The 17334-nt window shown below is 38.8% G+C and overlaps 1 protein-coding gene across 1 annotated transcript; it reads left to right on the forward strand.

Annotated features, from left to right (window-relative positions):
- The first annotated feature begins 282 nt into the window (after positions 1–282).
- Positions 283–10142, forward strand: LOC137988170 (uncharacterized). The gene is made up of 6 exons (XM_068834220.1): positions 283–467; positions 2675–2788; positions 3205–4446; positions 6415–6664; positions 8946–8999; positions 9899–10142. The coding sequence occupies exons 3-6, from the start codon at positions 3216–3218 to the stop codon at positions 10140–10142; spliced, it is 1779 nt and encodes a 592-aa protein (XP_068690321.1). The 5' UTR covers positions 283–467; positions 2675–2788; positions 3205–3215.
- The last annotated feature ends 7192 nt before the right edge of the window (positions 10143–17334 follow it).

Here is a 17334-nt window from a genome sequence, read left to right on the forward strand (position 1 = left end):
CAGAACTTTAATCATATCCCTTAACTTACAAACGGTAGTAGAAAAAAATGCAATTTAAAAGATGAAGGGAACTGGTTTCCTGGGATAATTTGAAAGCTAAGAGTGCCAGGGAGCCTAAAGTAAGGAGTCGAAAAATTGTCCCGGTGACTTTCTGTCACTCTGCCCTCTGCGTCGATGCCCCTGGTTTCCTCAGGGGAGGGGTGGCACTGGGTTTTGTACCCGCAACCCAAGGTCCCTTGTGTTCACGAGCTCGGGTGGAAAGTGGATCTGTGCCGTCTTACTATTAGAGGAGACGAATCACGCAAAGAAAGCAGAGGAAAAGTTAGCAAGAATTACCATAATTCCACATGAGTTTACTGTGCTGATGCAAAGAACGTCGACCTTGTCAGCTCCAGGGGATCAAGGAAGCCTTGACTTTCCGCTGACAATTTCCTTATCCCTCACCAAAGCTTATGGAAAACTGGCAGGTACCATTCAAGATAGAACTTAATAGAACTTATGCACTCCAGGGGCGGATTTAGAGGGGGGCCGAGTCGGCCGCGGCCCCCCCTTTCAGTTCGTCGGAGATTTTTTTTTTGTCAAAATATACAATAATTTTATCATTTTGTAAGCAGTCTGTTGGAGCTTTTGATTTTTTTTAGCTAAAGCGTGATTTTTCGCTAATAGTATGACCAAAGTTGTGCGAATAAACTGTCAACTTACAGGCGCTAATATTATCCTTTCGAAATGAGGAAGAAGACTGGATGCGAAATACTTGTCTACAGTCAACCTATCTTACAGAGACTGTAACAACGTAAAATCTTAATGCCTATATACATAATTATATATATTTTGTGACTTTGGAGCGAAGAGTCAAAAACCATGTATTATTATAACCATAACTTATAATTTTATACAATATGGAATCCTGATACATTACGTTCCAGATTGCACCAGAGTGCATGTAAGAGTACCCAAATTTTCAAAATTTTCTGGGGGGGCATGCCCCCAGACCCCCCTAGAAAGTAGCGCCTAAGGCGCTACTGAGGCGCGCTAACGCGCGCTGATTAGTATTCTTGTTCGGCCCCCACTTTCAAAAAACGCTGGATCCGCCCCTGCACTCTATAACCTATTGACGCACGTCAAAGAGCGTTTTTAGCTACATGTACTTTGATGTTGATTTAGGTTAGTTTCTTTAGAGGTCGCTACCATCGGCTTCTCCTGAACGGTCCAATTGCACTGGTCGATCTAAATCTATATACTATTGCATAGTCTGTGGGATTAGGTTAGAGCTCGGGAAAATGATCCGGGATTTTAAACAGACTGGTGTACTGCGAGGTCTTTTTTATGTCTTATCCTTTCTCTGGGAAACAGATGATCACCATATCCTAACATCTAACAAAATTTTCTTGTGGTAATCAAAGATCTAAAATCAAGATGTAGCTGTTTAACCCTGATATGTATGTAATGTTGAGTGGTTTTCAAATACGTTTAGTAAAACCAAAACCAAAGTAATTACTTTCAATTGGCCAATCAAAAAGGATGGAGATAATCCAGTAAACTAATCAAAACTCGAAGTAATTACACATAGCTGACACAAAGCATGGGAAAATGTGCACGCGCAAGCCACGATTGGTTTTGGTTTCACTTCTTATAGGTTGAAAAAATAGCGTGAGAACTTTGAACCAATCACTGAGTGAAGTAATGCAAAACCAAAGCAATTCGCTTAATTATTACTTTCGACACTCAATTGAAAACTTCTCTATTTGTAAGAATATGGCATTTCTGATTGGTGAGTAACGAATGCATCAATAGGTTATAGTGTGCAAAAGAGGGCTAAAGTACAGAATTCAGGGCCATATCTAGAGACTCAACTGACGAGCCGGCTTGTTTGTCTTGTTTGCCATGATCACTGCCAAGCCAAATGAGCCACCAGTATGAGAGACCCCAATATATATATGACTCGTTCTTTCATTCACTGCTTAGCCAAAAGAGCCAAATGAGCCACCAAAATAACAGAGCCCAATGTTTTATGTATGACTCGTTCTTTCATCCACTGCCGAGCCAAACGATCCAGTACTTCCATAGGGGTCTCGAATGTGGTCCTGTATTCTGTAGTTGCTAAAGAGGTTTTAGAGTGCAATATAGAAGTTGCTATGGAAACAGTTATGGATTAATTTCGTGTAGTGTCTATAAAATATAAAAGTAATAAAAACTCATGAAATTTATTTGCTCATGGTGACCTTCACTCAAAATGTTTTGAAAGTTCTCAAATTGCACGAACTGTAATTTTAAGAACTTTCAAAACATCACTTGTGCCCATAAATCACAAATGTACCCGTGTTCATAAGGTTTCCTATTAACATACATGTATCAGAGTTTCTAAGGAGACTATATGTGAGCCTTTTAGTGAATCCAGTTAAATACAGTAAAACTCGCAACATACAGCAGCTAAAACTTATATTACCATAATTTCAAACTCTTTTCCTCCATAAATGTTCTTGTTGTATATAGTGACCAAATATAAGATCTCATTAAGATTCAAATTAAAAGATTAAAAAATGATGATTATTATTATTTGTAATTATCAAATCCCCCCACAAAGCCTTTCACTATCATATGTGCATGTGGAGTGGGGAATTTGAGCCAAAAGTGACAGGTTTAATAAAGTATCATCATTATCATCTCTTTTCAGGGCTCCGAAGTCCCCAATTGCCACCTTTGGACAAAATGGAGGAGTTCAACAAGCAAAATATATTTGCTCTTATTGTTTGTTCATGACTGAAAGAGCTTTGCAGTATTGTATAAGGTATCTATGAAAAGATGACAATATCTAGAGTGTTTTCACTGACATGATCAGTAACCTTGTTTTTCCACCGAAACAAAAGAAAATGTTTGCATAATAACAGAGCTGAATTCCTGAGGATTAGTTGGGTACACCAACATGGCTGCTGTTCCATTGTTTTATTAGGAACACCAACATGATATCACATGAAAATGCGTTAAACTGATATAACATTGATAAGTTTCTTAGAGCTCTGTAAAGTATCAAAAGAATGAACATTTCACACCTTTTACAATTATGACTCAAGCTGGCTTTAATACCGTAACGGTAAATTTGCCATATGCTGATCACAATACAGATTAAATAATGTTGCTCCTTCTTATCTAACTTGTAATTTACGGCTGTATACTCAATACATGTACAGTTTTTAACCATTGCAGATCTTCTTGGAATGGAGACTTTGTCGCACGAAGTATCGATAAAAGTTTGGGAGAGTTCCTCGCAACACAAGGAAATACTGGATGTTACTCTGTTAGGAAGTGAATGGAATTCTTCATCTGGCGGATTGTCTACATTAAACCGAGAGCTTGCAATTCATTTGGCTCAACATCCAATCGTTAGGGTTTCTCTTTTGGTTCCAGAGGGTGTTTGCAATGATAGAGACAAAAAGGAGGCCCGAAGTTTTGGGATCAATGTTCTTGATGCAAGGAAACGAACAGGTTATGATCCACTTGACTGGTTGTGCTTCCCACCTGAAGGTCATAAAATGGATGTTGTAGTTGGCCACGGTGTGAAACTTGGCAAACAAGTACAATTTATAAAGTCACACTTTGAAAATTGTACTTGGGTTCATGTTGTCCACACTGCTCCTGAAGATCTCAGCAAATACAAGGGATATGCTAATCCTACCTCAAGGGGTGAACAGAAGCACTGGGATGAGGTTGATCTTTGCAAATGTGCTGACCTTGTTGTTCCAGTGGGGCCAAGACTTGAAAAAGCTTACTCTTCCTATTTGCAGGGCTGTAAGAAAAGTGAGGATATTTTCGAAATGGTTCCAGGTCTTTTTAATAGAGAATTTGGTGATTTGGTTCAAAATGATAAAAGTGATAGTGATAATTTCAAAGTATTGTTATGTGGGCGGGGTGATGAGGAGGACTTTAAGCTGAAGGGATACAACATTGCTGTTAAGGCGTTCACTGATCAGCGGCTGAAAGGGAGAAGTTATGATCTTTTGTTTGTTGGTGCCCCAGATGGGAAGCAAGACAAGGTGAGGGAACGACTTTTAAACTTTGGAATTGTTGAAGACCAACTGACAGTGAGAAAGTTTGTACACAGCCGTGTGGGAATGAAGCATCTTCTTTGTGAGGTGGACCTTGTCATTATGCCTTCCAAAACAGAGGGATTTGGTCTTGTTGCCCTTGAAGCTCTATCTGCTGGTTTACCAGTTCTTGTGGGGAGTAATTCAGGATTTGCTAGAGCAATAAAGTGCATTCCTTTGGGAGCATACAGCATAGTTGATTCAGAAGATCCAGTTAAATGGGCTGAAGCAATTGAGGGTGTCCGTAATAGACACAAAATGTGCCTTGAAGAAATCCAAATACTGAGAGAGTTCTATGGCCAGAAGTACTGTTGGAAAGAACAGTGTGAAGCACTTCTTGACAAGTTAAGGAAGATGGTCCATGGTACAGTAAATGATCATTATCTATTTTTATTTAGTGTTAAAGTCTTGTGGGCCAATAGTTAAGAGCAGGGCTGGATTCATCTTCAGACTGAAAGTCCTGTTCCTATGTAAACAATAGCAAGGCATTATTATGTTCTATCATGCATGTGTGGTTGCCCAAAATAATGATGATATTCTTTCTCAGATGGTGGTCTTGCTTCAACGTTTTGTTTATTTAGGCACTGTCCCGGCCTCTCAATTTAGGTCTCGTCACAGCAGGGGTTTCAGTAACTTTTAAAGTAGATTCCTGCGCTAATTAATGTTAGCGGCGACCACTGTTTTACAAGGGTTTGAGTGAAAATCAAGGCGGAGGAGCCAGCAGTGAGAGGCAAATTTCTGACAAACAGACAGCAGTGTACCCCCCCCCCCCCTCCACCCCCTGCATCATAGTTTCATATATATTGGAGCACTTAACCAAACTGGGCTACCAATAATGCAACAGAATGCTTTTATTAAGGAGAGTGCAGTGATCTCAGGCAGAGGAAATGCCAAGAGGAAAAAAATTACTGGTAAAAGAATTCAGAATTCAGTGCTGATGCTGAAGGCACTGGAGTTTTTTTGTTTTGCATCTCACAGTTTAATCTTAATTAATTTGGTGTTATCATTACAATGTACAATTATAGTATTATATAGCTCCAGGAGCTATAATACTATAATTGTACATTGTAGGTTTCATGTTCACATGCTGAGTGTTATTACTGTAATTAGTATTATTGTTATAATTACCGTGGCAGTGTACAAGTATAGTTGCCATGTAAATAAATAAATAAATATCCATACTTGTATACTGCTGCAATAATTGTAATTAATTGATAACAATAGAGCGAGTTTCAATCGAGTATCGTAAAACCAAAACCAAAGTAATTACTTTGGCCAATCAAAAAGGATGGAGACAATCCAGTAAACCAATCAAAATTTGAAGTAATTACATGTAGCGGACACAAAGCACAGGAAAATGTGCATGCGTGAGCCACGATTGGTTTGGTTTCAGTTTTGATTGGTTGAAAAAGTTGTGCGAGAACTTTGAACCAATCACTGAGTGAAGTAAAGCAAAACCAAAGCAATTCGCTAATTACCTTCGACACTCAATTGAATACCACTCAAATTATTGTTATCATTATTATAATTATTTATTGCATTTGATGAAGGAGAACGCATCCTAATCATTTGGACACCAGCTTGGACTAGCTGGCTGGCACAAATTTTTGTCTTTTATTAACTGTTAGTGACCCAGAAAAACTGTCAGTTAAATTAATTTTAACTTTTGAATGGGAAATTCACTTGCAGTAAAGTAAATGATAAAATGTATCATGTTATTTTAACAGTCTATCACAAAGGCAGTGAGTAAGTATTATATTAATAGGTTCAAAATTCCTCATACACATAGTTTGCTTTTTGTCTTTAACTCTTCCATCCCAGAACGGGGGCCCATTGATGAGTAAACTTGTCTGGTGTTAAACCGATCAAGTGAAAAACCTACAAGTGTCACTCTTACATGTAGGAGAGAAAGGGTTAATTAATTAATAAATAAAACTTAGCAATCAGCAGAGATTCCAACCCTCCTGTTTTGGCCAGAAGCCTCCCCTTTCGGCGAATATTTCTGGCCTCCCGGTTTTGCTTAATATTCTCCCAGTTTTTTAAACTCTTTCTATCCAAATATTTTCCTTTGACTGTGATCTCAAGATGCAGGAAATGGCATTTTAGAGGCACATATCTTCCAATTTTTCCCAGGGGACCATGCCCCTGGATCCCTCTAGAGGCTTGCGCTCGCAACAATATTATGGGCATCTGGCTACTCCGCTCCTGAAACCTGAGTGTTACCATCCTTTTTTTAGTTGACAGGTTTGGAATCTCTGAATCAGATATTACTCATTCATACTTAATCAAAATAATATTGATTACAAACTTGATTTTATCTTCTAATCATCAGCTGTACAAGACATGAATGCAAAAATTCAAGAACCCAAACATTTTATGCTGAACAATTATAAACGGGTAGAGTTCTTGGAATGGTTTCCACAAGAAGAGGCGCGAAAACTTGCAGTATCAAAAGTTGAACGACAAATGCAGGATTTAACGATAAAGGAAAAGTTAACCGATCAAGGGCAGCAAACAGAAATGCAGGATTTAAAGATAAAGAAAAAGTTAACCGATCAATGGCAGCAAACAGAGCCAGTGAGGTCAGCTGATTTTCTGATCATAATAAAATTATTTTAATGCTTTTGATGGTTGGTCTTGTTGCCCTTGAACTCCTACCAGAATGAAACTCGTAATGGTATCATGTAAACACCCCCTATGTGATTTGACCTGTTTTTTCTTTTTAATGTTAATTTACCGTTTCCATTAAAGTGGTACTACGACCAAAAAAACAATTCTTTTTTTTCTTTGGATTTCAAAACTATGTTAACTAAACACTAATTGACCCAAGTTTTTAGTTCTGATTTTAAAGAGACACCTGTTTATTTTAACTGGAATTTTCTTATTTATTGGTCCGCCATTACTAACTTTAAAATCTTGAGAGAGCTGGGTTGAGGAGAAAATGACGTCATAGACTCACTAGTTTAAGAATGCAATGCGTGTGTACGCGACCGAATTAATATGCAGCACAGGAGTTTCGGGCTTTCAGACTTTTAAACCCGTGTTTTGCATATGTAATAAATTGCGTTTACATGCTAAAATTTTAAGCTAGTGAGTAAATGACGTCATTTTCTCTAGATCCAACCCTCTGAGGTCCAATCGGCCAGTTTTGAACGTGAGTAATGGCGGACCGTGAAATCCAAAACTTACACTCAAAATAAACAGCCTTTGGATAAAACTCAAAGCTCAAAATTTTGCCAGTTAGGTGTTAAGCAAACACGCTTTCAAAATCTGAAGAAAAAAAGTAAATGATTTTTTGATCATAGTACCACTTTAAGGTGGGGATATGATTAAAAGGCAGAATGATAAAGCCTCGGTAGAAGTACTAGAGCAAGGTACAAAAAACATTGATATCTTGATATAAGATGACTTTTCCATCCTTGTTTCCGATAAAAGATTTAAATTCTTTTTAGCCGTTAAAAATCACGTGACACTTCAGATGAAAGAGCGAGTAGAAAGCTAAGCATGCAAATTTCAAGTTAACGTCGATTGGATAAATGTTTCCTCGTAAAACAAAACAAAAATATGATGAATATTGCTAACGCAAATTATTTTAAAAATACAAGCTAAAATATTTCTTATTTATACACCTTGAATCTTGATTACAGCGATGTGAAATGGCGAGGAAAAGTTTGCTTTTCCGAAGCCCGCGCCGGCGATAGGACATTGTTCAATGTCACGGCATACACGGAAAAAAAACATATCTTCGGTTCTACCGTGCATAATTCGCTGATTTAAACGGTAAAGTTCTCTCCGTTAAAATAACAAGATCTTCATTCAAAGTTTGTAAGATGCGCCGATAATATTTATTTGATTTTTCTGGAAGGAATAGTTTTTATTTTTAAGGTAATGTTACACGAGCCGATTTTTAACGCAACATTGTTGCGTTAAAAGTTACCTGATATGATATGATATGATATGATATTTTATTATTTATGCACGGTAAAATCATCAGCTAAGATTACAAAGAATGCTAAAATCTAAATTACAAAAGGTAAAATTTTAAAATGATTACAATAAAATACAATTAAACTATATTAATTCTAAAGCTACTTTCCATGAATGCCGTGCTTTATACTAAAATATGTCTTTAATCAGATTTTTGAAAAGCCCAAGAGACTCTGCTTGTCTCGCTTTGAGGGGTAAGCTATTCCAGACAGTAGCACCTCTATAGCTGAAGCTGTTTCTATAATAATTTGTCCGGGGAAACGGAACATTAAGCTTTCTTTCAGAGTCTCTTAAACTATAAACAGATTCGCGGTTTGTAAATTTAGAACATAGATATTCCGGTACTAGCCCCTGAATACACTTATAGACCATTGTGGCCAGCGCAATTTGTTGCTGGCTAACTAGATTTTTCCAGCCTAAAATTTTGAATAGCTCGCTAGCATTTGCATCAAAATTAGAGAAGGTTAAAACTCTGGCTGCTCTATTTTGCAGTTTTTGTAATTTGTCATGTAACGTGATACCACAGTTTCCCCAGACGACATTGCAGTAGTCAAAGTGCGGTTGAAGTAAAGCGTGATAAATAGAGCGCAATGTCGTCTGAGGAACGTGATGTCTTATACGTTTGAGGGCTCCAATTCCAGAAGCTACTTTCTTTGTCAGTTTATCGACATGGCTACTCCAGTTAAGATTATTATCAATAAGCACGCCCAGGGATTTAGCAACAGAAACTTGAGTGATAGGAGCACCATTAATCTCGGGAATTGGAGGATTTGTGAGAGCATACAACCTCTGCCTTGATCCAATCAGCATAAATTCGGTTTTTGTCATGTTCAGGGTAAGTTTGTTTGCTATCAACCATTTTTTAACATTTTCTAGGTCATGGTTAAGACTTGATTCTATGTCACCTGTATTGTCACCCGCATATGTTAGGTGGGTGTCATCTGCGTACATCCATGGCACACAATTCGTTAGACAGTTTGGCAGATCATTGATATATAGCAAAAACAACAATGGACCCAAAATAGTCCCTTGAGGGACGCTGCAACTTAGTGAGCAAGTTTTAGAAAGTGATCCATTAATGGAACACTTTTGAGTGCGGTTGTCCAAATAGGACTTAAACCAGTTGTAAGAAATGCCATGTATGCCGTAATTATTTAATTTAGATAAAAGGAGCTTGTGATTAACCGTATCGAAAGCTTTTTTTAGGTCTATGAAAATAACAGCGTTTATTTTTCCTCGGTCAATGTTGTAAGCCCAAGTATCCGTAGCCCCAAGTAGAGCCGTAACGGTGGAATGAATAGAGCGAAAACCAAATTGGCATTTACATATTACGTTATGCTTTGTTAGGTACGCATATAATTGGTTATAAACTATTCTTTCGAACACTTTGGCTATAACCGGCATAACGGAAATTGGGCGGTAATTGTTTAGGTCATCACGTTCCCCTTGTTTGAATAGTGGAGTGACCCGTGCACACCTCCAGTCGTCTGGGAACACACCTACATTTAATGACTGATTGAAAATATAGCACAGCGGTTTGCAAATAAGATCCGCCCATTCACGAATAAGTCGAGAAGAAATTTTGTCAAGGCCGACTGCCTTTGATTTTTTCAGTTTATTCAGCAGTGAAAATGCTTCATTTGTGGAGGTTGGGCGGAACTGAAACTCCTCATCCGTGCCAGTGAGATAATTCAGATAGCTGTTGCCATCTGAAGAAGGAATATCACTAGCAAGTTTCGGGCCAATGGTAGCAAAATAACGATTAAATTCGTGCGCTATTTCTGCTGGAGCTGTTACTGATTGCTCATTTACATTCAGTTGTTTCACAGACGTTTCCACGAAATTTCGGGAAGACAGCTCATTGATGATCTGCCAGGTTTTACCTCGTATAACAGGGTGCACAGGGCGATTTTTAACGCAGCATTTTGTTGCGGGAACATGTTGCAGGTTTTTGAAAGCGATTCAAAAACCTGCACCATTGTTGCTCGAATTTTGTTGGTGTTGGTGCTTGTAACACCCCCGCCGCTGACTTTTAACGTCGTCCCAGAATGCACCGCGGAGAACCGAAAATAGGTCACGTAAAAAAGATGGCGGAGCTTGTTGAAGATGAAGGACCGGTAGAAATAACTATACATGAAGCTCAATTAGATGATGCCGGAAGGCGAAAACTCGTACAGTTCTATGAGAAGAAACCTGTGTTGTGGGATTCGTCCCTAAAGTTACCGAAGAAAGACGCCAAAGACCAAATAATTCGTTCCCGATTTCTTCCTTTTTCATCTTCCAAATCGTCCACTAACAACAGAACCTCAACGATTTTCAGCCACCGTCTTCTTAACTCATTGTCCGCCATATTTGTCGAGCAGGAGCCTGGCTTCAAGTGTTGCGCGCAATCTTGCGTTAAAAATCGTCTCGTGTAACATACCGTTGCCGCAACAAAGTTGCGTTAAAAGCTGTCTCGTGTAACGTGGATTAAAAATTGGCGTTAAAAATCGGCGTTAAAAATCGGCTCGTGTAACATCACCTTTATAAAGCACGCGCCGGCTAGACTGTGTTCGTAGCGTCAAGCAAATTGTTTACGAAATTAAACATGTGAGTCTTATTTACAGTAGTTTGAGACAAACTAACTCCCGAGTTAGGATTTCGAGTTGGATTTTCGAGTTAGGATTTCGAGTTGGCATTTCGAGTTGGATTTTCGAGTTAGGATTTCGAGTCGGTTTTTACGAGATGCTTACTAGCTGCAACGAATCGCCTTGTCTTTGGTATGTTAACCGTACGCGTAGGAACAGCCACATTTCATTGGTTATATTTTGATTACATTTGCTGACTTTAATATATAGCTCCAGTAGCCACAAATAGTTCAGTCTGTAATCATTAATCAGCGAAGGTCGAAATTGAATCGATGGAAGAAGCCAAGACCTATAAGAGTAACCAGAACTAAGGAAGAGCAATGAAAATGCTGACTTATTTTTATTCATCAGCGGAAAAAATAATTATTGCAAGTCGCACGGAGTTTTTCCGGGAGTTTGTTAAAACTAGACCCTCCGTGAGGGTACACTGGGTTGCCTGTGGTACGTGCAGCGTTCCAGGCAATTTTTTTCAAGTTGGGGGGTCATTAAAGACCATTTAAGGGTTCACCCAGGAGTCATACCAGCAGAGTCCCTTTGGCTCACAAGTCCTCACACGTTCGTACGACGAAACAGATCCTTTTCTGAGGTTAAAAACCTGGCTACCGGCCTATTAATTAATCATTTGTCAGAAAGAAGAAATTCCTGTCCTCTTTAAAAAAATTGACACGCATTGCTCACGTGTGGTAGTGAAGTAACAAAGCGATTTATTCCATAATGTCAACTGAGCTGTGTGTTGTCTTCCAGGAGATTCAAGTTGTCCTTGCGTAATATGTAGCTCTAACAGTGCACGATATTGTTTTGGTTTTGTCTATCATTGTAGTGCCATGGTAGAAGTCTTGGGTAAATAGCCTGAGAAGACATGTGGTTACTAGCAAAGTACTGAACCCAGAGAGATTGAAGAAAATAAAAGGGAATCGAGAAACATTGGCTTCTGGGCTGACTTGTTGATCATGCAACTTCTTTCCACCACAAGTGTAAGCGTGCACTGACAGCATCTGACAGCTTTGTAAACAAAAGTTGAAAGCTGAAGTTTATCCCTGGATGGGCGACCTAAGAAATATATCACTCAGTAACAGAAGCATAGGACCGAAAATTATATTTTAATGCTATCAAATGCGAACCAAGCAAGATACAGATTTTGTTAGCTTGCTTTATACAAAACAATTATTGATGTAAAAGTAAATAAATATGGATACACAGTTTTTAAGAAGAGCAGAAGGAAGTTTCAGGACGGTCGATCGAGAATAAAATATTTTGCCATCGGTAACAAAATTTACGACATGAAAGCAACATTAATTTTGAACCACGAATATAAAAGTTACCATCAGCGAAAAATAGTTTGGGAGATTTTCGTTGTAACTGTACTTTTGGCTGCACTAACTAAATCGCACATCGAATTCAGCGGGCGCAGTGATCAAGTTACCGCGGCATGTTTACTCGCGAAACAGTGAAGCATCTGTGTTAAATCATAGTTAATAGAGGAGAATGGTTAGGAAACCCGACAACTTTCTTTGTTGTAGGTTTTTGTTCACTTTTCTGGCCTTGACCGTGCACAAAACACAATGGTTGTTTACTCCGTACTGAAGAACTAACCAATAGAAACGTGTTGGTTACGTAATTCATGCATAGTGTATGAGCGCAAAACAAAAGATTGTGCACGGTAGTGGACTTTCCAACCTAAATCTTGGCATCTTTGTTTGCTCCTTTGATGTTTGCCGAGCTTCCTAACCATTCTCCTCTATTAACTATGGTTAAATGATGCTTAGATACCGGGTTTTTGTTTTTGTTAGTTTTCTTTTTCTTTCAATTGTTATGAATTTTGACAAGAAATGTGCGAATTCAACACAAAGATCACAATCGCCCAACTCTCAGAGGTTGACCATTGTTTCTGGAAAATCAAAAATTTACTTTCCAAGACAAGGTTATTTATCACCAGGTAAATCCATCGTTTTGGTAATAGCAGCTACTTTATTATTCATCAGCGTCACAATTTTTTGCCGATTTTGGGGGTCGTTTTGTTGAAACTCAAGCACGCTTCCAACAGACCTGTTTATTTTCGTGACTTACGCGTTACCACAAAAATTCTCCCCGTATCACATTTCAACACATGTATGCAAATTTGCTAAGCTCGAAAATTACACAACATGATAAATTTATAAAAGCTGGAAATTTCACAGAAATATTTTCCAGCGAAACATTTATTGAAACAAGCAACATATTTGCTATAAGAGGCAAGAAACCCTTCCTATTTCAGTTGCGTGCGTGCAAGCGAAACACACAATCACATAGCATATGCAACTAGACCTTCCGTGAGGGTACACTGGGTTGCCTGTGGTACGTGCAGCGTTCCAGGCAATTTTTTTTCAAGTTGGGGTTTGTAGCCGATATAACGCGCGCTCTGATTGGCTAATTGTGACTGGCCCACGGGCCGATTACGGGCTTGCAAAAACAAAGCAAAAGGTAATTAAAAAACCATATAATAAACTACTTACTAACCGAGCTAGCTCGAGCCGTACTGGGGAATATTGGCCCTGGGTCGTTTTTGTACGGACCTCGCTGCGCTCGGTCCGTACTGCCACGACCTCGGGCCAATATTTCCCTGGCAGTACGGCCCTCGCGCTCGGTTAGTAAGAAGTTATTAAGAGGTCACCCAGAAGTCATACCAGCAGAGGCCCTTTGGCTCACGGGTCCTCACACGTTCGTACGACGAAACAGATCATTTTCTGAGGTTAAAAACCTGGCTACCGGCCTAACTCTTTTTCCTACTTTCCCAACCGCGAGAAAACCGCGGTAAATCAGCCATCGCCAAAAAAGGTTTTTTTTTCTCAAAAAATATTTAAAGTTAGGGGGAAAAAATACATCATTTTAAAGCTAAGTAAATAAGCTTTCCAACAGCATATAACTTATTTACAGACAACTGAAACATTTTATAAAAGCGAAAGTTGAACGAAAAAATTTAAGAAAAATAACAGTAAAATATGTTTTCCAGGCAAAATTTGGTCATTTTAGCGTTGATTATACGAATTTTTGGATGCAAAACTAAAATTTTCTGCAATTTATCTGCTTTCTTGGACATAAATTCGACCGAAAACTGATGAGGCACGAATATTTTTAGATTTTTAGGAAAAATAGATAACGTGGATTCAATGCGTAATGTGATAATGCGATAAAAGTCTCAAATTTGCGACCCATTGCTAACGGCAACGGAAGCGATCGCATTACGAATAATTAACCTCTGTTGCCAAAAACCACCCAAATAAACGGTCAGTGTAAAACGCAAACTGCAGACTGCAGACTGCAGACCAGGGATAAAATGCAGACTGCAGACTGCAGACTGCGGGTTAATAAAATAATAATGAAAAAAGAGTTATAAGAGTGTTAGTAGACGTTTGTACTTTCACAATGAAACCCCAACACAGCTCCCATCGCTTTGGTTGCCCCACCGCATGTTTTAAATCCGGATTTTCATCGAACTCTGTAAGAATTGAAACTGTTTGAATCCTTGTTGTTGTTGGAAAAGGATAGTTTCGTTAAGTGAGTTGCTTTTAGGCAAAGAAGTCACCACCCCGTAATTCAACTGTCCATTTTGCTGCACTGAACAAAGTAATCGAGTAATTATTCAATAACTCAATTTATTTTGACACGCATGGCTACAATACCAATTAACAAAGACAGAGATAACGTGGATTTTGCAACCATTTAACGTTTCAATTAAGTCGGCTTAAGCCAGTATGACTGAGGTGTAAAAATTTCTTATTAGGATCCTTTCATTCGCTTTCGTGTACGTTATGTTTATCCTTTAGTTCACAAGTTCGTTTGTTTTGCATCTGGAAGATGTAATTTTCAATTATAACCTCTCCCTAGGGGTTACACACATAGCTTAACCAATGAGATCCCCGCGTCCTAATTGCTCGGAATACATGAAATTCTTTGTGCATTTCGTTGCACCGAAAAAAGACAACCGAGATTATTCAGGTATTCGAAGTAATAATTGTTGGTTTTTCGATCGATTTCCCTCGATGTACCGGTGTGAAAAATAATTTGGAACATTGCAATGCATCTGGAAGCACGGATGATTTCAACGCATACGATCGCATCCCCAAAAGGATCAGTGAACCGCAGTAATGATAATGTGAGTTGTTGACAAATGTAAAACAGGATTGTCTTTCAAACAATCTTTCTTTTATCCTTATGACTCGTTTTTTTATTATTAATATTTCAGTTTACCCTCAGTCTGCATTTTACCCCCGGTCTGCAGGCTGCGTTTTACACTGACCGCCCAAATAACCGATTTTTCGAGGGAAAATTCATCCCAGAGGATAAAACTATTTACTGGACATGTAATAAAGGTAAATATGTTCGAGCGAAAGCGAAAACAAGGGGATATTTTGACGGAAAACACAATAATGTGAGATCAAAGGAACATGTGGTGAAGACACGCAAGTGCGGCATCGCTTCGACAATAATCTTACCTTTTCAGCGATTTTAACGCTTGAAATTCCATTCAATCCACTTTTGGTCTAGTCTTTGAATTCACTATTATCGCTGCCCTGCGAATCTTCAGTGTTCTACATAACAGCACACTTGGTAAAAGACGGCTCGACGGGCGACAGATTGTTGTCGATGTTGTCGCCTGTCTTGTTCAGTATCCAATTGATTTGCCATTATTGAGCTTCATAAGGGTATGTTTTGTTCAAAGATCCACTAAAACGCCATTCGCGCTACATGACTTTCGACCCCATTGCCGGTCAGGGTAATCGTTATAATGTGTCCACCAGAGAAATCTACGCATTTCCCACTACCCTCTCGATCCTAAGAAAATACGCCCAGTGGGGCTCTATGCACAAAGACACCACTTAGCAGGGGAGTGACAGGCAAGACTTTTACCGACACGGAAAAAAATAAAGCGGAGAAATCTACCCATTTTCCGACTGGGATTGCCATACGGCAACCCAGTAATTAAATAAATTTCTGACAGTTCACATCAAACCCTTTTCGAGAGAACCTTGACCGTACATAATAAAGCACAAAAGAGACAACAAGCTTTCATTCAAATAATTTTTCACTGTCACATTTCCAATTTTTTTTAACCTTTGCAGAGTTGAGTACAAAATGAATGTTACTTGCCACACAAACAGGCAAACTTTAAATAGATGCGACTTCAGTAAACACTGAGACACAACAGAGATCACAGATCTACTTGTGGTGTTCGATTCCTTCTCTGTCTTTGTTGCACCCGTAAGTTACCAGAGAAATTTCCATTTGGTTTCAGTGTTGTACGTAACACCACCTTGGCGAAATATTAAAAGTACAGCTCATTTTGATTTCGGCTCGACGGGCGAAAGATTCACGCTGTCGAAGTCCATTACTCGTCGCTTTTAAGATTCCAGATCTTTATGTTTCACCGCCTGTCTTGACGTTCCATTCTTGAGCTCCATATGGGTATATTTTCTTTAAAGATGTACTAAAACGCCATTCGCGTTACAATGACTTCCGACGCCATTACAGGTTAATTGTGCACAGCAAGCTACGCATTACCCCAGCCCCCTCAAACCTAACAAAATACGCAAAGAAGACTCTATGAACAAAGACACCACTAAGCAGGGGAGTGACAGGCAAGACTTTTACCGACACGGAAAAAAACTAAAAAAAAAAAAAAACGGAAATCTACCCATTTTCAGACTGGGACTGCCATACGGCAACCCAGTAATAAACGACGGATAAACGGTCCGGAAACGCGAGAGCAAAGGTTACAGATGTTAGCTGATATTTGTGCTTCCAGCTCAGAATAACACAAGTATTCTTTTTAAAAATCAACCTTTATGCTGAAACATTACCAGTAAAAGTGAAAATGAGACGTTTTAATAACACGGCTTTGCTAGTTTACCGAAACTGGAGTGTCATCAAAGGTCATATCTAATCGCATTAAAGCAAGGATATCAAAATTCACAGAACAATAGTGGACTTTGTCAGTATGTTATATGTCTGTAAAACTTCAGCCGTTCACAGTAATGATTTCAGCAACAGACAACTATTATCACAGGCGGAGAACGCATTCCTAATCTTTGATTATTACTAGTATATTATCGTTAATTTAATTTATACAGAATCAGTTTTTGGATAAAACCTTTGCATGTATGTAAAGTAAATTGAATGCACATTTTTCACTTATCGATATACTCCATAATCAACATTCGGGAATAGGCCTCGTTGAACTGTATGGAGCAAAAGGTGATGGGTCCACAGTTGTAAGGCTCTTCAAAGTCAATAAGAATGTCAATGGTTGTTCCGCTTCAAATCAGGACAGTCATGATATAAATTAATTTAATCAATGGGTCCAGTAGTAAAGAAGACATTTTTATTAAAATCCAGTTTCTCTTGCGTAATAATTTTGCACAAAATATTCCGTAGGAGTGATTCTGCCAGAAGGGCTCAGACAGCTGGAGCTTTTCCCGATTTCAGTGGCAAGTACATTAGCGGCTTCTCAAGTAAGTGAAATGGCTTTTTTTCTGGAAAGTCTTTTTTTAGCTTGAACTTCCTCTTTGCCGATTCAAAAACAGGAAGACGCCTCGCATGGGTCACGCGTCTCGTTCGCGCTAATTCTTATTGGTCTCCTTTCTATTTATTTGCTGTTATTG

The sequence above is a fragment of the Montipora foliosa genome, unplaced genomic scaffold, assembly GCF_036669935.1.
Source record: "Montipora foliosa isolate CH-2021 unplaced genomic scaffold, ASM3666993v2 scaffold_410, whole genome shotgun sequence".
Lineage (NCBI taxonomy): Eukaryota > Metazoa > Cnidaria > Anthozoa > Scleractinia > Acroporidae > Montipora > Montipora foliosa.